At 38.7% G+C, this 27,553-nt stretch overlaps 1 protein-coding gene across 1 annotated transcript; it reads left to right on the forward strand.

Annotated features, from left to right (window-relative positions):
• Window positions 1-27,553, forward strand: VIRMA (vir like m6A methyltransferase associated). Its single transcript, XM_018078465.2, has 24 exons — window positions 1-86; window positions 2,580-2,695; window positions 3,549-3,635; window positions 4,034-4,082; window positions 4,544-4,712; window positions 5,579-5,701; window positions 6,893-7,192; window positions 7,870-9,022; window positions 10,017-10,508; window positions 11,224-11,378; window positions 13,364-13,446; window positions 13,912-14,005; window positions 14,141-14,685; window positions 15,249-15,484; window positions 16,207-16,453; window positions 17,996-18,213; window positions 19,418-19,550; window positions 20,140-20,292; window positions 21,634-21,794; window positions 22,043-22,139; window positions 23,214-23,380; window positions 23,540-23,871; window positions 24,671-24,814; window positions 25,267-27,553. Exons 1-24 carry the CDS (start codon window positions 24-26, stop codon window positions 25,422-25,424), a joined length of 5,475 nt encoding a protein of 1,824 aa, XP_017933954.1. The 5' UTR covers window positions 1-23; the 3' UTR covers window positions 25,425-27,553.

Raw genomic sequence — 27,553 nt, forward strand, 5'->3', positions numbered from 1 at the left:
GCGCGTCCCCTTGGCCGGCCAAGATGGCGGCGGAGGCCGCCACAGAGCTGCTGTTCCTGGACACGTTCAAGCACCAGAGCGCGGAGGTAAAACGGGGCGTGGGTTCCTCGCTCCCTTCACCCCCTCTCCCTTCTTCCCGGCTGCTGCCCGCTCCGGGGCCTCTGCCGGCCGTGGAACCCCTGCTGGGGGCGGGGCCCCGGCGGCGGCCGGGCAGGGGCCGCTGAGGGGCCGCCGCCGCCTCGCCTGCCCCGACCCGAAGCCTTGTTCGAGCCGCTGTCCGGGCAACCTGAGGTACCGCCGTCCGGGACGGAGGGTGGGGGAAGGGAGCGAAGATTTAAAAGTGACGGATAACAGAGGCGAGTGGGGAACAAAGAGGATAAACGTGCTTGCAGAAGGCGATAAGGGAGGGAGCCGGGTAGAGGGCTATACCCGGCCACTTGTGAGGTTCCTGATGCTCTTGTGTAGTTGATGATGAGAAGAGGTGTTTTTCTGTTTGTGAGATATTCTTTTGGATTTATGCAGTCTCTGTGCATCGTGCACAGATGAGTATTTATAGATTTTTTCGGCAGTGGGAGATGGTGCAAATATTCCACTTCGAGGCCATTGGGAACCTGAGCATCCTTGAAACTGTTGGTCTTGCAGCAGGTTTGCCCAGGGCTCACTCTGTTTCGCTGTTCAGGGAGGAAAAAAGGGACCATCAGGGGGAAAATGGTTGTGTAGCGTAACATGACAAAGATGCTACAGAGTCATAGAATATCTTGACTGTGTTCATCGACAGGTGTTAGGGGAAGAAAATGGAGTATTTTGAGCTGATGCTGCAATCAAAAGCAATTAAAAAGTTATTTCTAGCTGTCAGGATTAGCTAGGTCCAAGTGTATTTTTAATTCTATTATTTCAGACAATGTTAGGCAGAAAATACTGACCACTGCTGTTGCCCTGGGTAGGAAACGGTAGCCACTCCTGTTCCTCTCCAGGACAGTATGTTCACTTGTTGAACGTTTTTAATCGTGTACTAAGTTTTCTGGCACTTTCATTCTTGCCAGTGACATTTTCTAAACCTGAATCATACTGAATTTTTATTAAAGAAAAATACAAAATGTATTTTACATGTTCCTTAAAGGCCTTCTTTATGTTATGCTAATTCTTCAGCTAAGCAGATCATGAGTCTTGCCTTGGAACTTGTAGTTCTTGAAAACTACTGCTGTGTTTTTGAATAAAATTAATTATTTGGCTTAGCTATTCAGTTTACTTGTGTTGAGCAGTTCTGATGTAGGGTTTTCTTTTTTTAATGTTTTGTAGAGAAAGTGTATTGGATTCACTTGCCATCTCGATGATGTTGATAAGTGGCTGTCAGGGCATAATCACTTATCATTTAAGGAGGAATTTGTCTTTACTCTGAGCAGTGCTCCTGGGTACAAAAGCCTTCCCAGCAGCAGCCGCCCTTCCTCCAGAAATCTAAGACTCCCACATGACACACAGACATGTTTTAGAGGCAAAGCCATGGGCACCCATCACCCTCAGTCCTTGCAGGCTGCACTTACCTGGTTCCTATTAATGGATCTGTGCTCCCCGTCCTAGCAGGATTCCTTCAGTTCCAGCATCCAGCTTTAATATCAGCCCTTAGGCCAAGGTGTTGTATTTGTGGGCTAAAAAATGTATGCATAGATTTTTCTTATTAGATGGTAGCAATGTGTTCCCAAAAGCACATCTTAAAAGCTTTTTAAAACTTTACTTGTGTCTATTTCATTGCTTATTAGCTTTCTAAAAATCTTAGTACTTTCTTGCTTTCTGCTGGCTTCATTTGCTTTTTGATTGTGGTGAGTTATGTAAATTTTGACTGCCATTTTGACTTTTTAAATGTTCATTTTTTTGTTGGTAAACACTTGGACAAGTAATTGATGTGTGTGTACTGTTTTGTGAGCTCATATATGGTAGAGGTGATGGATCAATAGAATAAGACCTAATACAGTTAATTTAGTGAGAGAAGACTTCCAGCATTAATTATTTGGTAGCTGCTACATGGGAGGTTACTGTGATTTTATGATTACTTCTTAGTTTGCTCAAACATCTTTTTGGATTGCATAAGAATTCTTTGTAATTGCTATTTCTGTGTGGGAAGTAGAAATGTTATTTGCAAAAGGTTTTCAGATGTTGTTTCAAAATTGGAGAAATAAACATATGGGATTTTTGTACAGGTCTAGTGAAACAGATTTATAGTGTCATTGGAATTTCTAGTGTTACATTTGAAATATTAAATTTGATAGTGTTTAAAGTTAAACCACATGTACCTTCTGTCTGAAAAAAACCTGTTAGTCTTTAAAAGATTCTTGCAAATAAAGGTAGTGAATTATGTAAATAAACCAGTAACATTTTCTGTAAAAAATACTGTTAAATACATGAAAAGTGCCAGAAGATTAAGTGAAAAACCCCATTTTTCTGTCTAATAGTGTTTACATTTTACAGAATTGAATTTTATTATTATTAAGATTGCAATCCTGGTTCTTTTAGTAAAGACTATGGCTACATTATGTTGTTTGCATTTTACCTTTCTTAGACTTTGTTTATTCTTTGTTTTGTAGCAAAGTACCAATATAGACGTAGTTCGTTTTCCGTGCGTGGTTTACATAAATGAAGTCCGTGTCATTCCTCCAGGAGTGAGAGCTCACACAAGTTTGCCTGACAACAGGGCTTATGGGTGAGTGAAAGACGCTGGGTATCTGAGTAAGGAACACCTTCCTGTTATTTTTTTTTTTAAAACTTTTATATCTCAGTAGACCCTTTTATATAAAAATGTAAAATGCATTTATGTGTTTGCTGAACTTGTAAGTATTTTTGGGAATTACTTAAACAGTATAATTTTGGATTTTTTTTCCCTTGTTAGTCTTGCTTACTGCTCTGGTTTAAAGATAAACCAGCAGGGGAAAAGAACTCAACTCAAAAGAGAGATTATAAGTCAGAATAACAATTTAATAAAATAATACAATAAGTACGATTATACAGACAAACAATTGGTTTTAACCCACAAAACCCAAATGTATAACCCAGCACCCTGGGGCATGAACAGAGTGGTGTTCTTTTGGCCCCCAGAGTCCAAAGTAAAAGGAGAGGGAAAAACCTGTTGGTGAGAGTGCTGTTGCAGTCTGGTCAAAAGTGGTGATTGCAGTCCGGTCGAGAGTGGTGGTCTGCAGTCTTCCGCTGGATCCCACGTGTGGTTAAAAAAGTTCCAAGACTCCAAGACTATATATCCTCCAGTTCAGGCAGGAATGCCCAGTACTTCCCTCAGGTCAGAGAGTTCCACAATGGGTGTGAGGACAGAAGCACCCTCCTAGTTTATAGCCTGAGGAGTCAGGCTGCTCTGGGCAGAGGGTGCAAATAGTCTATTGACAACAGTTTCTGGGAAATGGCATGGAAGGCTATAGAATACACAGTTTTGGGTTACACCCATCCAGTGATGAACTGGGATGAACAGTTCCAGCTGTTCTAACTAGGACACTTACTCTGAGAAGGAGCTCGACTAATCTAATTTTTACCTTTATTCTGTTTCTTAGAGAGACATCCCCACATTCATTTCAACTGGACTTGTTTTTCAACAATGTCAGCAAACCAAGCGCCCCTGTTTTTGATCGGCTGGGGAGGTAAGCTCTTTCAAGATTAGTGCATGTCTTCATTATCTTCATTTTCTTCCTGGGAATTTTTATAGTGCAGAAAACGCACAGTAGAAAATTCTGTATCTCCCATGGTTTTCATGTTTGGTTTGGATTTTACTAGTTTGTGTACTTACCCTTTTCCTCCAATCTGTGTGGGAAGACAGGGTTTCATGCTTAAAATAAGAAAAGGTTTTGTTATTTTTAAACTTATATGTATTAATGAAAATAATTTTGTAGAAATAAGTGATTTTGTACTCTTGTTTTTGTCAGTATGTATTTGTTCACTGTTTTATTATTGGCTTCTGTGTTTAGTACTGCTGTGTTTTATTTCTGTAAGCATGCTTTATACTAATGAAGAAAATGACTTTGTATATTTTATTTAATAGCCTTGAATATGATGAAAACACTTCAATTATTTTCAGACCCAATGCAAAGGTAATGCAATGTGATTTGAACTTCCTCTTCTTTTCCTACATATCTGTCATTTAGGTATAAATATGTGGTGTATCAGCACTCTGTGAGGCATTTGTTGTTTAAAACCATATTCTAAAACCTGCCTGTAGTTAGATACTCCTTACTTTAGAGTCTTCCTGGTGGTTTTTTTGTTGTTTTTGTTTGTTGGGTTTTTTTTCATTAATAGGCTGTAGTAGATTAGGGATCTATCTAGGCAATATATATATTGCAAGGAATTTAATGCTTATAGGGAAAGATTATTTGTTGCAAAGACTGATGTATATAAAATTTTCTCAGTTTTCAAAACGTGGGATAAAGAGGTATTTTAATGTTTGGTTTTCCTCCTGGCTTTTATGCAGATATCAATACATTGATATTAAATTAACTTTTTTTGAAGTTGTCTTTTAAGTGCTTTTTTTTTTTTTTTTTAAAAACCCCAACAGGTCAACACAGATGGGTTGGTTCTTAGGGGATGGTACAACTGTCTGACCTTGGCAATATACGGCTCAGTCGACAGGGTAATAAGTCATGAGAGAGAGTCGCCCCCTCCACCCCCACCTCCGCCACCACCTCCCCAGCAACAGCCTGGTTTGAAAAGAAATCCAAAACATGGTGAGCCTTGTGAGAACACACAGACTTTTTTTTTTTTAAATCAGTGTTGTAGTAACCCATCTGAGAAACAAACCGCCAATCCTTTCACATTTTGGATTTCACTGGCTTTCATTTTTACCTTTGTCCCTTGGTTTTGTATTTTCTTTTAGATTTATATTGAATGGTTTTAAGTATATTATCATCCAGTGCATTTTGAGAGTGGGTTACTTGATCTGTTGCTAATTACTTTCGATGGTCAAAATGCACTTTAATTTCTGTGAACTCATTAAAATGTAGATGACTGAAATATCAAAAAAATTATTAGAATAGTATTAAAATCATACCAAGAAAATTTCACAGTCATGATTAACTTTCCTTTTGTGACTTTGTAAAGTACATTACAGAAGAGTGTTTGCTTGGCATTGGTTTTAGAATGGCCATGAATAGAATCCGTGATCAAGTTTTGGCTTCAATTTTGGTGTTAGATTTAAAATTAGAACTATGTTGTTCAAAGTATGAGTATTAGACTGCAAAATTTGAATACTCTGTGTAGTAAAACCAGCTGGAAACTGTAAAAGCCAGTTGAGTAAAATGTAAACTCTTTTTTTTAAAGGCAACTCAGATATTATTGGTTGAGTTTCAATATGGCCAGTGTCCAAGCCAAAACTGGCAGTTACCCATGAAAGTTTTAAACCAGTAGTATATTAAAAGAAATCAGTAGTGTTGAATAAGTGACTTCAGAAAACTGCAGATACAGAATAAAGGTTAAATAAGAGCTGGGCAATGAAGGTGTTCCCTCATCAAAAGTAGCACTGAAAACAAAATCTTTCTGCTTCTGTTCCTGTGATTCCATTAAATGGAAGTTTTTATTTTCACAATAAATATAGTTGATGGAGAGAAGGAAGACCAGTTCAATGGCAGTCCTCCAAGACCACAACCAAGGGGACCAAGGACACCTCCAGGCCCTCCTCCTCCTGATGATGATGAGGATGAACCTATGCCAGTGTCAGGTAGAATGAAAACAGACTGTGTTTTACTTGCTGTACATCACTGCTTTAGAGGAGGCAGGATTTTGTGTTCCTGCCTGGTGTCAAGTTTCCTGTCTGCTGATACTCCTGCTGGACAGATTCAGTTTTAGAAAAGGGATTAGAAAAAAAAATCTGTTGGCTATGTTAAATTGTATTATTTTTAAAGTTAGTAGATGGAGGCTATTGACTGTAGATCAATACACTCTTTGAACATGCTGCTCATATTTTATATAACTGTTCTGTTGACTCTGTTGTCCTTGTCCATCCTTCTGCAGCATCTGCCAAGTTCTCTGGTCACTCTATAGGTTAAAAGTGCCAAGAAGCCTATACATATTTCTTCATAGTCTTACTGAACTAAGTGATTGGTTTTATTCGGTCAAATCACCTGAAGGTTTAAGATGCCTTTTTTTGTGTCTCCACTATATGTAATGCAAAATTCTAAAACATACTTACTGCCATAAAAGACAATAAAAATGATTCTATAACTATATTAGCAAAAAAAAGGGGGCTAAGGAGAATCTCCATCCTTCACTGGATGCAGGGTGATACACAGTGACAAAGGATGCAGAAAAGTCTGAGGTACCTCATGATGTCTTTACCTCAGTCTTTAATAGGAACACCAGTTGCTCTCTGGTTACCCAACCCCTGAGCTGGAAGACAGACACAGGGAACAGAATGAACCTCCCATAATCTAGGAGGGAATGGTCAGCCAGGTGTGTGGGGCCAGGTGGGATCCACCCATGGGGCCTTGTGAAGGCTCTGGAGCACAGTTGTTATTGAGGAGTGGCTGAGAGAGCTGGGGTTGTTTAGCCTGGAGAGGAGGAGGCTCAGGGGAGACCTTATTGTTCAGTAAACTACATGAAAGGAGGTTGTAACCTGGTGAGGTTCAGTCTCCTCCCAGATAACAGGAGCAGAGGAAATGGCCTCAAGTTGTGCCAGAGCAGGTTTAACTTGAATATTGGAAAAAATTTCTTCACTGAAAGGGTGGTCAAGCATTGGAACAAGGTGCCCAGGGAGGTGGTTCTGTCATGATACCTGAAGGCACTTAGGGACAAGGTTTAGTTGTGGACTTGGCAGTGCTGAATTAATTGGTTGGACTTGATGATCTCAAAAGTTCTTTATCATTAGATTTCAGAGAAGTAGTCTTATTTCTGAAATTGTATGTATTTCTAGTGGTCGGGGAAAAAGAAGATGATGTGGACCACAGGGAGGATTACTTTGAGCCCATTTCTCCTGATCGAACATCCATTCATCAAGAAAGCCAGTATTCTGATGATGGAGAAGTGGAGGAAGATCAACCAGAAGAAGGGGAAGATGATGATGATGATGTGGATGTTGAGGAGGAGGAGGATGAGGAAGAGGATGATGATGATGATGATGGTCATACAGTAGAGAGTATTGCTGATGAGGAAGAAGAGGAAGAGGAGGAAGATGAAGATGAAGAAGAAGGTGAAGAGGAGGAAGAAGGTGAAGGTAAGTGAAGTTGTAAAGAGTGAAGGAAAAAAGAGAGGTTTATCAAATTTTGATGGCACTACCATTACACTGATTAAGTGCAAAGAGAACTGGATATGTTTTCCTTGGTTGTTGCACCATTGCCTGCCTTATTTATGGTTCCAACATCCCTTGAGAATGAATATTTATCTTTACAGTAAAACTTCTTGTTCCTTTCTATAAATAGAGGAAAATGGATACAACTTGTGTGGGTGAGAGTGAACATTCAATCATGTTATGTTTTGTTTAAAAATATAGGAAAGTGGTGAAAGACATTATTTCCTAATTAAAAACCAAATTAAGTTATGCAATAGTCAGTTGTCATCTTCCTGTATTACTTAAAGTCCCTGTCCATGCCTGTGCAAAATTTCAGGTTAGAAGTTTTATGATAGGTGCAATTGAAAGAAGAAAATTGGACAATATTCTTTAAGTAAAGTTACACTTTCTGCTTTATACATTTTTTTAAACGTTTCCATAATTACATAAAAAACCCCTATCAGCTGGGGCTTTCACTCATATCTGGAGAGAAAAGGCTTTTTGTATGTAAGTGTGTGATTGTTCTCTAGCCAGTAATATTTGTAATAAATAAATTATTACTTTGAAAATATTCTCTGCAGTTATAAACATGTTTATTCTTAACTGAATCTTCTTCTTTTTAGGAGATGATGGCTATGAGCAGATTTCAAGTGATGAAGATGGAATTGCTGATCTGGAACGTGAAACATTTAAGTATCCAAGCTTTGATATTGAATATACTCCTGAGGATCTGGCATCTGTGCCCCCTGTGACATATGAGCCTTTTGAAAAGGAGCTTGGACCTCTTTTATACTTCAGCTGCCCTTACAAGACTGTATTTGAAAATGAAGTTGGTAAAATAAAAGACCAAGACCCAGAAAAAGAAAATTCAGGGGCAGTGGAAGCCTCAGTTAAATTAACTGAACTGCTGGAATTATATCAAGAGGAAAGGGGTGCAAAGTGGGTCACTGCATTAGAAGAAATTCCGAGTTTAATAGTAAAGGGATTGAGCTACCTGCTGGTGAAAGACACAAAGCAAGACTATATTACCCAGCTAGTAGACTGGACCCTGCAAGCTTTAAACCTTCAGGTGGCTCTCAAACAGCCCATTGCTTTGAATGTTCGACAACTCAAAGCTGGGACAAAACTGGTATCATCATTAGGAGAATGTGGGACTCAAGGAATAACAGCACTCTTGCAGGCAGGAGTTATTAATGTGTTGTTTGAACTGTTATTTGCAGATCATGTGTCATCCTCCCTTAAACTTAATGCTTTTAAAGCTTTGGACAGTGTCATTAGTATGACCGAGGGAATGGAAATGTTTCTGAGAGGTGGCGTAGATGTACATGAAAAAAGTGGTTATCAGAAGCTCCTGGAACTCATACTGTTAGATCAGACTGTGCGAGTGGTTACAGCTGGTTCTGCAATTCTCCAGAAATGTCACTTCTACGAGATTCTGTCAGACATTAAAAAGGTGGTTGATCAGTTAGCAGAGAACACACCTCCTCTTCCTAATCACACAGAGCCAGAGCAGGACCAGGACTTGGCAGGACTTGAAAGAACCAACCAAGAATATGAAAATGATGTGGAGGCTCCTATGGACATGGATCATCTTTTGGAGTCCTCTAATATAAGCGAAGGAGAGATGGAAAAACTTGTTAGTCTTCTTGAAGAGATCTTCCATTTGATGGAAACTGCTCCTCATACAATGATTCAGCCACCTGTGAAATCTTTCCCAACCATGGCACGCATTACAGGCCCTCCAGAAAGGGATGATCCTTACCCTGTCCTGTTTAGGTATGGCAGTGGCAAATTCATTTTCTAGAGCATATTTCCTTTGGCTTGGTAGAGATATGTTTCAGGGGTGACTTGGTTGACTAACACTTTTCTAGATGTTTCACTTTGTTCTTCATTGGAGGATTCTGGACTGTGCTTATAAAGTCTGGGAGAGTTTGATAAGTTAATGTACCTGTTATTGTGTTGGCTTTCAATCAACCTAGCTTACATATAAGAACAAGAAGTTAACCTCTCCTTCTTACCGGTGCTGTGTTTGTGCTTGAGTCGCCTTCACAGATGCTGCCCAGTTGTGCTAGCTGCTGTCCCATTTGAAAATTGTTATAGATCTAGAGTGGTTTCCCTTTGTTGTCCATGTGTATGGATAAAACAGGTCGGGAATCCCTGTCTGCATGTTGAGGTGGCAAGATACAAGTCAGCCTCAGTTAGAAGTCACGCAGTTGTGTCAGCGTCGCTCCCTGTTTCACAGCACAGGCAGGGGAGTTGAGGCCTGCCTGCCTTCAGCCACTTAAAAGATCCCATGAGTTATTTCCCTGTTAGCAAGTTTCTGTCTAGAAAGTGTTTCTCTAAATGCTAGCAGGTTTCTTTGATAGTAGAGTTATAAGTCATGGCTGAATGTATCTAGAGGCAAAGAATCTTCAGAAATTGTCTCTTATGTATGCTCTAATGATTGATTTCTTAGCACATTAATGTGGCATTGATAACGATTCAGATGCAGCAAATTTAATAAAATATAATTTGCTACTTTGTGTAGAAAAGGTTCAGGGTTTTTTGTTTGGGATTTATTTCTTGTAAGTATTATAGCAATTACATTTTGTAAGGTTGATGTTTTGTACTACTTTGCAATTAGTTATTATATCTCGAAGTCCACAGAGCAATAAGTACTGAAGCCAGGAGGCATGTAATTTTATATAATGTTTTTGTGCAGTGTTGACAGATGATTGTAATATTGCTGATTATTTTCCTGGGTTTTGTTTGTGTTTTCTTTTTTTTCCAGGTATCTTCACAGTCACCATTTCTTGGAATGCATTACTTTGCTACTGTCTCTTCCAGTGACAGGTGCACATCCAGGTGTGCTTCAAGCTATACGAGATATATTGCGTTTCCTGGCGCAGTCACAGAAGGGCCTTCATTTCTTTATTTCTGAACACGAAGCAACAAACTTGTTGGTTAGAGCACTTTGTCAGTTTTCTGATCCAGATCAAGAGGAAGGTCTCCAATCCGATGGTGCCAACGAGGATACTTTTGCCCTGTGGCTCCTGCATTCAACACAGACGTTACAGTGCATTTCAGAATTGTTCTGCCACTTCCAGCGGTGCACAGCCAACGAGGAGACCGACCATTCAGATCTGCTGGGAACACTTCACAACCTTTACTTGATCACTTTTAACCCTGTGGGAAGATCTGCTGTGGCTCATGTATTCAGTCTAGAAAAAAATCTCCAAAGTCTTATTACTTTAATGGAGTACTATTCCAAAGAAGCTTTAGGGTAATTTATGTGTTTCCTTAAAGTTTTTCATTTTAAAAGTATCTGTCTTTTATAAATTATTCAGTAAATCTAAAATATTTTTCTTTTAGATCATGATGTTTTTAAAAACAAAACAACATCTAAGTACAAGAATGTAATAGAAAATCAGGTCTGTCTTTTGTAATCAAGTACTTAATACCCAAAATCTGTGTAGATCATCCGCAAAGTTTTTGTAATATATATAGGACAGACTTTTGGTTATATGAAAGAAGTCAGTAAGTAGGTAGTTTTCATTCAAGCATAAAATGTTGACTGTGAAACAAGCAAAAGATTTGACTTGGAAACTGGACACTGTACACTTCTCTGGACTTCTTTGAGTTCTTTTGAGTGTTAAATACAGTCAGTGTTTGGACAGGCAGTTGTACTACTTTAGATAGCAGAGCATTTAAAATGAGATTTGTAAAACGGACAAAGTTATGGAAAATATTTGTGTGCCACGTGACTCACATTTTTTGTTGATCTGAAATAAGTATGAAGTCAATGTACAAGAAAGTGTTCACTTATCAAAAAGCATAGGTGAAAATTGTTTGGGAGCTTTTTGTTGATGAGTATATGGGCAGTCCTTGGTGAAGGTAAAAGTTCTGTAGGTAGATTTTTAGGAGTCAAATAATGCAAATCTAACTGACAGCCAGTTGTATTAGCTGAGATCTAAAGAAAATCCTTATTGTTGTTCCAGAGACTCAAAGTCTAAGAAGTCAGTTGCTTATAATTATGCCTGCATCCTTGTTTTGCTGGTGGTACAGTCTTCCAGTGATGTCCAAATGCTGGAACAGCACTCAGCGCCTTTGCTGAAGCTTTGTAAAGCAGACGAAAATAACACCAAATTGCAAGGTACGGTATGTGTTATTATCAACTGAATTGTTTGAATGTATAGAAGAAACCTTTTATGTGTGGATAATTGGTGCTTCACAGTCGTCTGGGTTGGATAATGAAATTCCTTTTCCAGCTGGATCTGATTAGTTGAGTCACTGAGATAATGTGTAATTTTTTTCTGTTAATGAGAGTTAAATAGCAAATTATTTATAGTTAAATTATTTCTCAAGCAGTGCTAACTACCATGAATTTTGGATAATTACAGGAAGTTTGAAATTATTTCTGTGTTGAAAATAGGAGAGAAAATAGGAGAGTAAAAGTGGACTAACTAGTCAGTAAGCTGACTGTTATTTTTGTTGTTCACTATCATGATTGTTGTGGTTTAACCCTCACTGCCAGCTAAGTACCACACAGCCGTTTGCTCACTCCCTCACCCTCCCCTGGTGGCGTGGGAGGAAAATTGGGGAAAAACAATAAAACTCGTGAGTTGAGACTAGAACAGTTTAATAATTGAAATAAAGTAAAATATAATAATAATAATATTAATGATAATAATAATAATTGTAATAAAAAGGAAAGAAAAGAGAAAACCCAAGAAAACAAGTGATGCACAATGCAATTGCTCACCACCTGCTGAACAATGTCCAGCCTATCCCCAAGCAGTGGTTGGCCCCATGCAGCCAACCCCCTCCAGTTTTCATACTGAACATAACATCCTGTGGTATGGAATACCCCTTTGGCCAGTTTGGGTCAGCTGTTCTGGCTGTGCTCCCTCCCAGCTTCTTGTGCAGATTCTCACTGGCAGAGCGTGAGACACTTGGAAGTCCTTGACTTAGGGTAAGCACTACTTAGCAACATCCAAAACATCAGTGTGTTATCAACAATGTTCTCATGCCGATTCCAAAACACAGCTCTGCACCAGCTACTAAGAAGAAAAAAAGAGCTCTATCCCAGCCAGAACCAGGACAGAGATGTAGTCTTGTAGGACCTTAACTAACGAATAATCCTGGGACTGTTTTCTGTCACCAAGGCCAACTGGCATGGAATAGTCCATGTTACCCTGTTACTAAATCTTTTGACCTCCAAGCTGTGTCTTGTTGTGTTCTTGGCTTGTGTTGTCTCATTGATCAGTCCCGGGTCACTCGGAAAAATCCTGCTGGGGATTGTTTTGGCACATGAACATTGAAGCCGATATCTGGAGCTGTGCTCTGAGCTGCCTACTTGACACATGTAGACATAACAATAATTTCTTCCGAAACTTAAATGCACTGAAAGAAATCAGAATACTTCAAAGTTTTAGTTTAATTCTCTTCTCTGCCATGCTTTTATTTCTTTGCTCCTCGCCCGATCATCAGACAGTTTCATGAGAAGTGGGGCTAGTTTATTAAACGAAATCATGAAATCAGTCGTAAAGTGGTTGTCAACTCATATCCACTCGATCTTTGAGCCTTCGTGTTCTTTTAAATGTTTTTAGGAACAATGGATTTTAAATCTCTTGTCACAAAAACCCGTGACTTTCAGGTGATTCTGGACTAAGAGAGAGACTGTTAATCTATAAGGATTTCCAGCATGAAGGTTACTGGTGCAGAGATTGGCTCCATTTGGGTATTTAATAGAAGTTTTGTACTCAGTTTATGATAAACTATTCTGTACATCAAGAAGAACGTTTTGGTTCTTGCTCTCGATGGCCTCTTTTTTTTTTTTTTTGACTGACAGTGACCCTTAGTGTCTTTTATAAAGTATGTTTAATTACAAATAATACAGTTAATGAGATGAAAATTGAGTGTTCGAGTTGACTTGAGTAATTTTGTCTGTGGGCATGACATATATTGCCTGTTCTGAAGTCTTTTTTTTTGATGCTTTTTAGCTGGCTACAGCTGCATTATATGCCTCACAAATTTCAGAGTTGGCCTTAGTACCTATTGTGTAAATTACGTACATTTTGATTGAAAAAGGTTTTATGTTGATAAATTCACTGACTTAAGTCTTTTTTTTTCCCTCAGAGCTCAGCAAATGGCTTGAACCTTTGAAAAATCTTAGATTTGAAATAAATTGTATTCCAAATCTTATTGAATATATCAAACAGGTTAGTAAAATACAGATAAAATGCTATCTTTTAGTTGGACCCTATAAACTTGGACCTTTTGTAATTTGATATTTTGTCCTAGATATGTATTAATGTCTGATATTTAAAAATGTATACAGTTACCCAAAACAGATGTTTTAATTAAAACTTCTGATCTAGGCCAGGTCTTGCACTATTACATTAATTGAAACAAAATCTAATGTAAATATATGACGCAAAGATCCAATTATTTAAATCTTTTTGCTTCCCATAAAACCACAATGCAAATGTTGACCCTCCTCTTTTTGCTTCTGCCTTATTTGTGACTGCTTCCCAAAGAGTGGGATAACTGCACTTAAATTCTGTGGCATACTTACAGTAACTAAATATTGAATTTGAATACTAAGCTAGTGATGTACTCATAAAGTCCTTCCTTGTAATATAGTTTCTTTCCTTTTTTTTTTTTTTTTAATTTTCCCCTGAAAGAATATTGACAGTTTGATGACCCCAGATGGAGTTGGTCTTCCTACTGCACTTCGTGTTCTTTGTCACATTGCATGTCCACCGCCTCTGGTAGAAGGTAATGGTTAACAGATATACTGGTTAAAGTACAAGCTGTAGTTTTTTGAGTCTTCTACTTAAATGTGCGTAAAGTGTAACTGTGGTTGCCCAGGAGAAATTAGACATACAGAAATGTTATTTGTTTTCTGTACAGGTCAACAGAAAGACCTTAAATGGAATCTTGCAGTTATTCAACTCTTTTCTTCCGAGGGAATGGACACCTTTATCCGGGTATTACAGAAGCTGAACAGCATACTTATTCAGCCTTGGCGACTCCACGTCAACATGGGCACCACACTCCACAGAGTTACTACCATTTCTATGGCCCGCTGTACCCTTACTCTCCTTAAAACAATGCTAACAGAACTCCTGAGGGGTGGATCTTTTGAATTCAAAGACATGCGTGTTCCAGCAGCACTTGTTTCTTTACACATGCTCCTCTGCTCTATTCCTCTCTCAGGCCGCTTAGATAGCGATGAGCAAAAGATTCAGAATGACATTGTTGATATCTTACTGACTTTTACTCAAGGTGTTAATGAAAAACTTACCATTTCTGAAGAAACTCTGGCGAACAATACTTGGTCCTTAATGCTGAAGGAAGTTCTCTCTTCAATTTTGAGAATTCCTGAAGGCTTTTTCTCTGGACTTATACTGCTTTCAGAATTGCTGCCTCTTCCACTGCCCATGCAGACTACTCAGGTAAAACTTAGATTTATTTAGTTTTTAAAGAATTTTTTGTATGTATAACCTTAGACCATTTTCATAGTTGTGGAAAAAACAGATGTGTGAAAGGATGAATTAAAGTTGTAAAGCATTTGTGTTCATATAGATTGTTTGTAGATTGGTCTTTTTCGGCAGAAACAAAATTGATATTAGTCGGAGCATTTTTCTTGAATTAGCAGTCATACGTTATTCTTTCATTCCTTGGGAGATTATCTAGACTCCCATTCTGTTACTGAAATGATTGTTTATGAAGCCTTTGAATTTAACCCTGAATGCCAAACTCTTGGTGTATTAAGGCTCCCCTTTCTATTGTCATAGATCCTGAATTTGTGATCTATAAGCGAGCATAAGAGCATAATGCTCCTGAAGGAATACCTAATTTGCCGGAATTGTGCCCTGTAATTCGGTTGTAATAATGAAAATGGCATCCCATGGTTTTGATGAGGACAGTACTTGGTCTTTGTTAATATCTTGTGGTAGAATTCAGGTTTTATGATAAAAGTTGAAAGGAAAACCCTCCTGTCTTTCTGTTCCTGCAGGTAATTGAAGCACATGACATTGCAGTGGCACTGAACACCAGGAAGCTGTGGAGTATGCACCTCCACGTGCAGGCCAAGCTGATACAAGAGATCGTTCGATCCTTCTCCGGTTCGTCCTGCCAACCTATCCAGCACATGTTGAGACGTATTTGTGTCCAACTGTGTGACCTGGCTTCACCTACTGCTCTTCTCATCATGAGGACTGTGTTGGATCTGATTGTAGAAGACCTGCAAAGGTATCTTTGTTTTCTGTTGCAAAGACTTCTTTAATGAACTGTTAAATTCACCTTGGTTCTGTGCAGTAGATTTAGCACGAGGAAAATACTTTTGGAAATATTATTTATTCGTTATGGTCTGAGTGAATTCTCAGTCCATTGCTATATACTGTGTCCTGATAATGCTCAATGTTGCCAAGGAACCAGCTCGTACCTTTAAGTTTTGACGTAGACAGTTTCATGTTGTATGTTTATGGTAAGTATTTTAGGAAGATTTTTTTCAGGCTGTCCCTGCAAAGCCTTATCTTGCCTGTGCTTTTAAGGATCCATCTTGCATTAATAAGAAAAGTAGTCCAGTAAAGTTTGCATACTGGGATTACATATATGTAGGTGTTTGTAAGATGGAGGAAGTTGAACACTACCAATACAGAGGGTTTTGAAACAATGAGTACTGCTTCTTTAAAAGCATATTTATCCACATAGATACTGTTTCTATAAAAGCATATTTATCTGTATATGATTAGATGCCCTATAGTGTGTTAAATGCATAGTAGATTAGTTAATTTATGATACAACCAGAAGTTCTATAGTGAAAGTTGAGCAGTTTTCAAAGAGTGAATGAAACTGTAAGTTACGTACGTAAACTAGGCGGGTTTTTTCTAAAATGCAGAAATATGACTTGTTCCTGAGTTTTTGAGATCACTTTAAAACAACTTTTTCATGGTGCATTGGTATCCTTTCAGCAACTCAGAAGAGAAACAGTACACTGGACAGACCACTCGATTGCTTGCTTTATTGGATGCCCTGGCTTCACATAAAGCTTGTAAATCAGCTATTTTGCATCTTATCAGTGGAACTACTAAAGGAGATGAAAAGTATGTAGAGGTTTTCCAGGAGCTCTTGGCTTTGATGCGATCGGCTGGAGACAATGTCACTCATCAGCAGTGCGCTGAATATGTAACTTCCCTTCTGCAGTCCCTCTGTGATCAGGTATTTTCTGTATTTAATGCATAATGTGTGTTTTTAATTGTAGGAGACAAATTAAATGAGATTATTTCTTAAGTGCTTGCTTTTTTTCCAAAAGGGAAAAAAAAATCAACGTTGTTAAAACACAGAAATTAAAAACTTGCACGGTTGGCTGCTTTGGCAGACTTGTCTTGTTGCTCTTGAATGTAAATACTTTTATTTCATGAGATATCTTCTGCATTATGTGCACTGTTTTGGTAGCTCATTAGAGACCAGAAACTCAATGGCACAAAAATTGCCTGTCCCCTCAGCTGAGAGAGGGATGTCATTTCTCCTTGTGGACCACTGACAAAACTTGAGTTGTCACTATTCACCTCTTGCCTAAATAAATACGTATCTCTGAGTTGTCTAACTGAAACCTCTTGAAAATATATTCCAAATATAAAGATATGTAAGCTATGCTGTTACTGTAAAAGTCCTCCACTAAAAAAGGTGCAAATTACTAGAGCAAGATAAGAGATGTTACCTGAAAATTGATTCAAAGACTAGCCCTGTTAGTTTCTCATTATTGTGTATATAGATTGGCATGTCATTATTTGTCCTACTAGTGCATGTATTTGATTTAGTGCTTACCCACTTACATGAAAGACATTGGGCATTGTTGGTCAGTAGAGATAATCAGCCATTTGCATATAAACTAGGTCTCTCTGCCCATGCAAATTCATTTGAAAATCAATCTTGTTTTATTTAATGTAAAATGTGGAGGTGACAGTAGACCTTAAACTTCCTAAGTAGTGTCTGCAGCCTCTGAGTTTTCATGGAACCACAGTCATAGAATATCTCAAGTTGGAATGGACCCATAAGGATCATCAAGTCCAACTCTGCTCCTTGCAGGACTATCTAAACCCTGTGACTAAGATTGTCATCCAGATGTTCTCTGAACTCTGACAGGATTGATGCTGTGATCACTTCCCTGAGGAGCCTGTTCTGGTGACCAACCAACCAACCTCTCAGTGAAGAACCTTTTCTTAGTGTCCAACCTGAACTTCCCCTGATGCAGCTTCATTCCATTTCCTTGTGTCCTGTCGCTGGTCACCAGAGGGAGGAGAGCACCTGCCCCTCCCCGTCCCCCCAGGTCACTTGTAGTCTGCAGTGAGGTGACCCCTCAGCCTTCTCTTCTCCAGACTTAACCAGCCAAGGGGCCTTAGCCACTCACGGAAATCTGATCAGTGTTTTGAGGTTAAGGGACATTTTGACTACTTAGGCAAGAAAATATGTATGTTACTCAACGACTGTTTGGTTTTTAGTTGTGACTATGCCATCATATTTCACACTTTGAAGGTTTTATGTTTTTTAAAATAAATAATGGTTTGTAATCCTTAGCAGAACCAAATAAAAAGGATGCTCTAGATTAACATTTTAGTGGTCAATAATAACTGAGATACAGGAATAAGATGATAAAGGGATAGCGAAAGAAACTAGTGCTTCTGACTTAATGTGTGGTTTCTAGTTACTGCTGGTATACAGAATGCATTTTTACTATGTTTGTAATAATCATTCTTTTAGGATATTGCACTGATTTTACCAAGTTCATCAGAAGGCTCCGTGTCTGAATCAGAGCAGCTTTCCAACTCCTTACCAAGCAAAGAGCTGATGCCCTTAATTTGTGACTCTCTGATGGAAACATTAACTAATTCTGAAAGCAGTTACAATTGTCTGCTGACATGTATCCGAACAATGATGTTCCTTACGGAGCATGACTATGGCTTCTATCACTTAAAGAGGTATGGTATTTTATGATATCACTAGCAGCTTGAAGTTGCTTAAAAAATTCTGCCGTGTGAAATCATTTCCTACCCAATTTATAGAAAATGTTGAGGATAAGGCACCTAAACTTCTGTTTCTCCCTGGGGCCTTCAGTGTTTTAGTCAGTATTTTGGTCTTCTTCACTTGAGATTTTACCTCTGAATCATTTCTGCAGTGTGCACACAGGAGCACTTTCTTTCAAGAAATAAACAAAGCACTGAAAAACGGTTTGTACACTCATTTCCTACTCCAAGGCTGAAGGATTAGAATGAGGTATAGTGCTCATGTCCTTCCCTTTTGAAAAACCCAGTAATTACAGCTCTTGACTGGGACATTGGAGAGCTGTCTGTAATTCCCTCTGTTTTGAGAGGATTCAGTTTGCACCTCCCCTGAGTATTCTGACCTCCAGGCAATTAAGGCTTTTGAAATGAGGATTTTTTCCCCATACTATTTTTGTTGACTCCACTAACAGAATATATACATACATTGGACAGTATTGTGTTGTTTTGACACCTAATTCCTTGTCCTGTATTTGGACCTGTTTCTGTCTGCTGAAGGTGAGGTGCAGAGGCGAGAGAGTTATGAGGTTCACAAAGAGAAAAAGGAGCCTTGTCAATAAAAAGGTGTTCAAAGCACTCTTTTAAGTAGTGCTGTTAGACTGCAAGAAGCTGTACAACCGTAAATGAAAAGTGAGCCGGTTATGGATGCTGCTATTTCTACGATCCCACGTATCCAACCGTCAGCTTCGGTGCACAACCTTGCTATTTCTGTGTTGATGTTGCCTTTGCAGTTTGTTTTCTCTAGTTAGGCATCATGGAATGCAGTGAAATTGTAACAGCAAGCATGATCCTGCTTTATACTTAAGACCCTTGTGCAAGCAAATATTGCTGTACTTCTGTCCCTTTTCTGCCAAAGACGAAAATGTAATTTCCTGCAGGTTTTGGAGCTAGTACATATAGTTGTATGGTGGTCTGAAATATCTGCAGACAGCACTGGTGAAAAGAACAGTCTTGTACAGAGAAAATAGTGAAGCTCCAGGTTTGTAATCAAAGCTCAACTTGATAATTGAAAATTTACCAGATTTACTTTGCATTTATGTGGTTTTCTTATAACAAGTTAAAGTGGTACGGTCACAATGTATGCACTAATAAAATATTTTCTCTCTTTTTGTTTTTAAAACAGCTCTCTAAGAAAACACAGTAGTGCTCTGTACACTGTATTAAAGCGAGTAATAACTAGTTTTAGCAAAGACACAGGTGAACTGGCGTCTTCATTTTTGGATTTTATGCGGCAGATTCTAAACTCTGATACTCTGGTGAGTATGTATTGAATACTTACATTCAGCTGCATTTCTCTGAAATGTGCAGTCTGAGACATATTCAGGAACAGTTATTTCAGAAAGCAGTTGACTATGGAGATTGCTGTGTAAGCCTTTCCCATCAGTAGTGTTGGTGCCATCTTTAGTTTTTAATGAAATCTGTGAAAGCTGGGCAGAATAAATGTTTAGTAAGTGGTTTTTTCAGTAGGAAGAAAGGCATATTGGTCCATATTGATTTCCTAAGTGAATAGCATGCTGTAGTGTCCAGGTTTTAGATTCACAGAATCCTGCTAGAGAGTTGCTGTATTGTTGTGCAGTAAAGAAAAGACTAGAAAGATATTTGTTAGTTCTGTGATACAAACCTCAGCTTATGTAGGAAAGCATTGCATTCATCTTGGTGCAGCATCTAAACTTGCCTATCAAAGTGTCTTGTGTTAAAATAATTTACATAATATGTTTTTAAATCAAGAGAGAACTCTTGTTTTGCCAGACTTGCTCTAATGCAGGTTTGAATTTAAGGGGTTTGCAGTCCTGAAGTATAATGAACAGTTATGTGTACATATTTCCCAATTGTCAAATATTTCAGGGATGCTGTGGAGATGACGGAAGCCTTATGGAAACAGATGGATCCCATCCAGGCAGAACGCTGGGTCTAACTACTGCAGAGTTAAAGCATCTACTGCAGAACAAAGAAGAAACCCCAGAGAACCTGCTGCTTGATCTGGAGAAACATGTTATGGTACAAGAATTTAAATAACCAAGTTGATGTTGAGATCTTGTATCTGAAGGTGTTTTGAAAACAATATAAACTATACCTTCTTAGTGAGAAGGATGCACAAATCTTGGCATACCTTGCAGAATTGGTACTTGCTGTTCCCATTGTTTTAATACTGATATCCAAACCCGCCTGTTCCGATGCAGGATGGATTCTGACTTTACTGTTTGTAGCGTGGTAATGACAAGACATTTCAGGTGGGTTTGGGGTCCCTTGTGCTGAGAGTATCTGCACACATTAAGAGCATAGGCAGGTAACTGTGTCATGGAAAGCAGCAAAGGAATACAACAGATCGTTGGGTAGTAGGGAAGCAGATTGTTAATGTAATAAGCAACATGAACCACGGCTTAATGCGGCTCGATGTTACTGATGGCTGGTAACAAGCGGAGTTAATACTGGGGGTGTCATACTGGTGGATGTTTTTATCGGAGACCTGAACAATGGGCACATCTTCAGTGAAGTTGTAGATGACATTAAGCTGGGGGAGTGACTAATATGACAAACAGCAAAACCTCAATCCAGAGAGACTTCAGTAAACTTTTTAGGATTTATTTAGCAGAAAGCTTGTGTGCTTCATTAGGAAAAATGCAAAGGTCTGCAGTGAGAGCAGGATAATCCCATGCCTTGGGAGCTTTTTTCAGATGTGGCTGGATAAAGTTATGGCTGACCAGATCTGGCTTTGATGATAGTCCTGCTTCAAGTGTGTGTGGAGGGGATTGGACTAGAGGATGTGCAGAATTCAGTGCATCCAACTCTTCTGCGATTCTAATTGCAAACTTAACTCTAACATTCAAATCTAATCCTATGTAACTGATGGCAGCCATGCAGCAGATGACTAATTTAGAAGAATCTATGAAACAGCTGCTCCACAGCCTGTTGGTCACAAATGCCTTTCCAGTGCTATATTCCTTTCTGTCCCTTCCCTGGCTGCCTACATCTGTGGTAAGAGATTAAAAGCTGCAACTGTTCTGAACGAGAAATAGCAGGCACTTAGAACTTTGGAATGCTCTTGCAGAGGGATTCTTAAATAAAACTTGGGGCAATGTCTTCCTTGGGACTGTTAGGGAGGATATTGCATCAATTGGGAATGAAAACTAGAACATGCATGTGATGACATGGCTTGTTTTATACCACACTGAGGAGCTCTCTGCTCTTGTTTGTGTATTCAGGTTTCTTAGATCCCCTATTTGTGGCTGGAGAGTCTGTTTTGTATAGTACCCTCCCCCTTTTTTTTTATAATTAACCAAAGCATATATTCTTCTCTGAGGAGTGGAAAAAGTTCTGACTTGTCCTGTTTTGACACAGGATCGTTCTAAGGAAGATGATGGCCTCGAATCCTTACTGGACAACATTGTTGGAGTGAGGCAGATGTTGGAGTCAGCGGGTGATTCTTGTCCACTGAGTGACCAAGATGTAGAGCCTATTCTTTCTGCACCAGACTCTCTTCAGAATTTGTTTAACAACAGGTAAAATTATTACACGTGGGAGCATTCTACCTGTGATTTACTAAAGAAAATGCAGTAATTTATGCATGAGTACAACAGAATCTAAACATCACCATTGTCACTACTGCCTGTGAGTCCCAGTGTATTTAATGTCATGCAAGTATCAAGGATGAGGCAGCAACATTCACCCTGGGTTCAGTAGTGCTGCGTGTGCTTGCAGTCGGTTGTAGTTCACATCCAAACAGACATTTGGTATTGTTTTGTTGCAGGACTACCTATGTCTTGGCAGATGTGATGGATGACCAGCTGAAGTCGATGTGGTTCTCGCCCTTTCAGGCTGAAGAAATAGACACTGATCTGGATATGGTAAAAGGCTTCATTACCATAACTGAAGTGGATTTAAAAACAAGGGTTAATCTGAGCCAGTAGCTTCAGAAAGTCATGGCCAAGTGGTTTGTTTTCCTGAGCTCACCCTTCTAAATTGACCCAGATAGCCCCTTTAACAAATGCCAATCCCTCTATCAAATGCCTTCAGATTCATCTGGAAGCAGGCACAAAAATTGGGACCTCTTGCAGTGTTCTAGTGCAGAAATCATCTTCTTTAGAGAAACAGTTGTGTCACTCCCAACCTGCTTTTTCATTGCTGATGGGCCTTTTCTGCAATTGGTGTTAAAAGTAGAAAAAAATGTGGTTTATTTGCTTCTCCTTGCTTATCTTCTGTCATTCCAGAAATATGCACAGAGCCTGATAGCTACACTTTTTATATTTTTTTTTTAATATTTGCTCTAATGTAACAGAAGTTAGAAAATGGCAGTAGTAAATGAAACTACTTGCACAAAAACTTTTCACAGTACTTGAAACTTTTTTTTTATAATCTAAATTGTAAAGCTAATTGTGAAAAATATACAGTAGCATCCCCCTTTTTTTTTTCCTGGAATTAAGCAACTGGCACTGTCATAATTTCTTAAGTGAGAAATTATCCATTTCTGTCGACTTCATTGCCTTCACTTGTTTTTAGTTTTACTCTTCCTTAATTTACATGCAAAGATACTTGTGTTTTAATTGCTTAAGCAAAACCAAAACTGTTGATTCATATATAAAAGTGGCATTAATAAATTACAGGGCTGTAGCTTAAGCAAGAGAGTTGCCTCACTATAAGTCATTTAGTGACAAGACAGATGTTTCTATTTAAGAGCTATGCCACTCACTTTGCTGAGAATCAGAACTATCAGGAGAATTTTGCTGCAGCTCTGCTGCTTTTTTTTTTTATTACTGCTGCTCTTTGTTTTGAGCCACACTACAGCATTAAAAGGTAGAGGGTGGAGCTTTTTTGCTCCAGAAGGGCCCAAGTTGAATATCCTCTCTCCCTGTGCAGCATGTTTTTTTCTTCAGAGGTGCTAGTAATGACTGTTGTGATAAAACTCAATTCTGTCATTGCAGGTAAAAGTTGACTTAATTGAACTGTCAGAGAAGGGCTGCAGTGACTTTGACTTGCAAGCTGAATTGGAGAGATCATTTTTGTCAGAACCATCATCTCCTGGACGCACAAAAACCACAAAAGGGTTCAAGCTCGGCAAGCACAAGCATGAGACCTTCATAACTTCAAGGTAACATGAGTTTAATGAGTTAATTCTGTGTTCAGCACTGATTTGTGTTCTAAAAGTGTTAAATACCTTTCAGATTGCATCTCCAATGTGGAGAATGCCTGACCTTCAGTATGAATACAGTTTTACATTAACTAAATAAATCATGGTTTGTTGTGACAGTGGGAAGTCTGAGTACATAGAGCCTGCAAAGAGAGCTCATGTTGTGCCACCACCAAGAGGAAGAGGCAGGGGAGGATTTGGACAAGGAATTCGACCGCATGATATCTTCCGTCAGAGGAAACAAAATACAAGCAGGCCACCCTCCATGCACGTGGATGATTTTGTTGCTGCAGAAAGCAAAGAAGTGGTTGCTCCAGATGGGATACCACCAGCCAAAAGGCCACCAAAGGTGTCACAGAAGATTTCTTCACGTGGTGGGTTCTCAGGGAATCGAGGAGGACGAGGAGCTTTTCACAGTCAAAACAGGTTCTTTACACCACCTGCTTCTAAAGGTATGTTGGTTCCATGTTAGAACTGCAGTAAATGCTTCAGTAATACTAACCCAATTTCTGAGCAGTGAATTGTCCCTGGTGTGAGATGTTCCTGAATCAGTGTTGAAATAAGTTGTTTGGCACCAGAAAAGGTTCTCTCGAATTCTGTGGAATTGAAACAAGGCTGTGAATTCCTATGATGGCTGTCTCTCCCTCTTTTACAAAAGGAGTCAGCTGTTTTAGCAACTGTTGGAGTGCTTCTCTGACATTGTAGTTCCTGAAATCAAGCATGACAGTACATCTCTGGGTTTAAATGAGGCTTTGGAATAAAAGAATAGAAGTTACTGACAAGAATAAGATGCAATTTCCAGTGGACCTGCAGATACTAGCTACAGTATTTAAGTTTCTTTCATATAGAGAAAAGGTTGCATTCCTTTCCTTTCCTTTCCATCCTATAATTAGGGCAAGTCCTTGCAAAATAGAAGCAGAAAATACTTCCATTTATAAAGTTATAAATAGTAGGATTTACTTTATCACAAAACCTGAAAGTATAGGAGTCTGTCTTAATACACTGGATAATGTCTTTTAAGCTTGAGTTCTTACCTGATAAATAGATATTTTCCCCCTATTTTGTGTAGAATGCAGTAACTTGTAGACTTTGAGTTAGAATACTTGAGGGTATGTTAATGCAGAGTAACCTTATCTATCTGAATTATGTAAATATTATGTTGCCAACTTGAGTATTGTGAAGATTGAAATGGAAAAAACCACAACCAGTGATGTTTGCTCAACAATGTGTGGGTTTTTCTCTCTTATCTAGGAAATTACAGTCGTCGTGAAGGCACTCGAGGCTCAAGTTGGAGTGCACAGAGTACGCCCAGGGGAACCTACAATGACAGTAGAGGTGGTCAAAGCAATTTTAACAGGGGTCCACTGCCACCACTGAGACCATTAAGTTCAGCAGGTACATGGTATTCATATGGGCATCGAACTATAGAGAATTCCTTGAATTTCATTTTTGCTTTACAAATGAAACCATGCAAGGATGCTGCAGACACCTTGAAATTCAGCAAATGTTTTAAGCATATATGAACAGTTGTCACTGAGACTGTGTCAAATACGTGCTGTCGTACGACCTGCCCTGTAACCCATAAAAGTTGCTGAATTGAACACTTGATTGCAGAACCTAATTGTGCGTTCAGATTTTTGCCATTCGGTTGTCTTCGTACCTACATGGTAATTATAGCGCAACTCAAGCAGAAATGCTTGCCTAAGAGAAAGGTGACAGTTAAAAGGAGGAAACAGCCGCTGTTTGTATCTCATCTCGTTTTTGTTCCTTACGCTTTCGCAGCAGCTTCTTCGCCTAGGGCTTTTTTTTTTTTTTTTCCAACTGAGTATACTTTTCTTTGCTTTAAGGCTACCGACCGAGTCCTCGCGATCGTGCTTCCAGAGGCCGCGGAGGAATTGGACCGTCTTGGACAAGTGCTAATAGTAGTAGCAGTGGTGGCTCAAGAGGAAAGTTTGTTAGTGGAGGCAGTGGAAGAGGTCGTCATGTACGTTCCTTCACACGATAAAATGAGACCTAATGGTGGAACAACCCAACCTTGTGGACTTCTGTGAAGATGACAAAGAAAGCAGTGTCACTAAAGGACCAATTCAGAGTTTCTGGTATCTGGAGGACACCAAGAGAATATTTTTGTCTGAAGAAAAAGCTTTTGTTTGATACAAGACTTGAAATTTCAATAAAATTCAAGACTTTTTGTGTACAATTGTAAATTTTTTTGTTGCCTTTGGAAGAATGTTTCAATTTTTTTGTGGATTTCAGTAGACAATACTCAGTAAAGCAGCTCTTTTGAGTTGAGACTTGAAGGACTTCTAAAATATTCATTGTGCCAAAAGAAAGGTACAGGTGTTTTGTGTGTGACTTATTACTGCAAGAAAATTAAAAAAATATATATGTAAGACAATTTTAGTTTTTTTCTCTCAGGTTTAGAGCCATTAGCCCTTTTCTTCCTTTGTTTTTGTTTAGCCAGCCTGAGTTATTAATGAATGAGGTCCATCTGACAGCAGGTGAAGTAGCAGATGATAGAAGATTGACTGAAATGAATTATCAGTGAAAGAATACAAATGTAAATGTAATTTATGTAGGTTTTGTTGTACATCTTGGGTAATGTGATTAGAAACTTAAGGTCCCACACCAGATAAAACTAGATTAAAATCTGTCACTGACTTCAGGGAGCACAAGACAACATTCCAGCACTTACTTTACAACTCCGGCTCTTGCATTAGGAGCACAAGTGTTATTTCATTGGAAAGCAGCATATGCTTTGCAGTTAAAAATCAAGATACCTGTACCCTTAAAGGCCTGGAGGTTATTTGTTACCTGCCTCTCCTCTGACTTACACAGTGGAGGAGAAGGCAGAGACACAGGTGTATACACTGAGCAACCACACAGTGAGGCAGTGATGCTGAACCTTCCCCTTGAAGAGCTGGTTTGGACTTTTGTTTCTGCAATTAGACTGAGATACAGTGCAAAAAGAAAAACTTTGAAGAGTAGAAATTAATAAAGAAATGTCACCACTAGAGTCAATTCTGAATTTATTTTCATATTGAATTCAGTGACTGAAATAAGGTTTACATGTTTGTTTTACAAGTTTGCATTCCTTTGGGCTCCATGGGTATCATAGAATTAACAGATTCTCAGTAGCCATTAATTGCATTTTTGGATGGGATGAGGTGTGGTAGCCTTGTCTAAAGGCCATGTGTAGTCTTTGCAAATGAGCTCCGCTGTTAGACTTAGCTGAGCTCGATTTTTCACCTATGCTTTGGTCTCTTGACATTACAGAAGTGGTGTAAAGGGGTCTTAGTCTACTTAAATAAGGTCCAGTTGTAATGGTCTTGTTTTACGTAATTTTGACTTAACTTTGGACAGCTCATCTGCCTAGACTCATAAACTTTAAAACCCTATTTTAAGTGATTCTAAAGTATGGTAATATGCTAAATTGAATTTTTTGTTATTTTTTTTTTTAGCTTTATACTGCCTGGATAAGTTAAGTAGGTTTTTATTTGAACCACGAAGACCCCTATTATCTGTACTTTCTCTGTGTGGAGACTCTGAGGGAGTGTCCCACTGCTTGGGAGGTGATTGACATAACCTATGAAAGTGGGAAATTTCCCTGAGTTGACTGGGTGCACCTGAAGGGAACAGTATGTGTTCATAAAGGGTTTAACATTATTTAAAATAACATGAACAGATTTGGATTGGAAGCCAAATAGTAAAATGATAGGAAGATGTAATTTTACTGATAATTGTAATGACTAAAATGGTGGAGCTCTCACAGGCATTACTGTTATTAATGCTATTTTTTTAAGGAGCACTGCATAAATATTTTTAAAGCTGACTCACTCCTTTAGATCATGTGTTTTAAGGTTGTTTTATTTTTTTAGAAATTTTACTGTTTTGGAAACTAGCAGGGATATGAATCATTTGGTTTCTGTCAGGGAATTTGAACTGAAAAGTAAAGAAAAGTGTCAAGCATGGAATAAATATGTAAATATTCAGTACTGGTTCTTCAAAGTTTAAAATCTATGGCATGTCATTAGTAATTTTCAAACAAGGGGGAAATAAAGGGTTGGTTAAATTGATGTATGGAAGCTCTGTAAATTCAGTTAAACTCAAAAATGAAGTGTATGTGTATCATGA

Source organism: Manacus vitellinus, unplaced genomic scaffold, assembly GCF_001715985.3.
Source record: "Manacus vitellinus isolate BGI_N305 unplaced genomic scaffold, ASM171598v3 scaffold_1_pilon, whole genome shotgun sequence".
Lineage (NCBI taxonomy): Eukaryota > Metazoa > Chordata > Aves > Passeriformes > Pipridae > Manacus > Manacus vitellinus.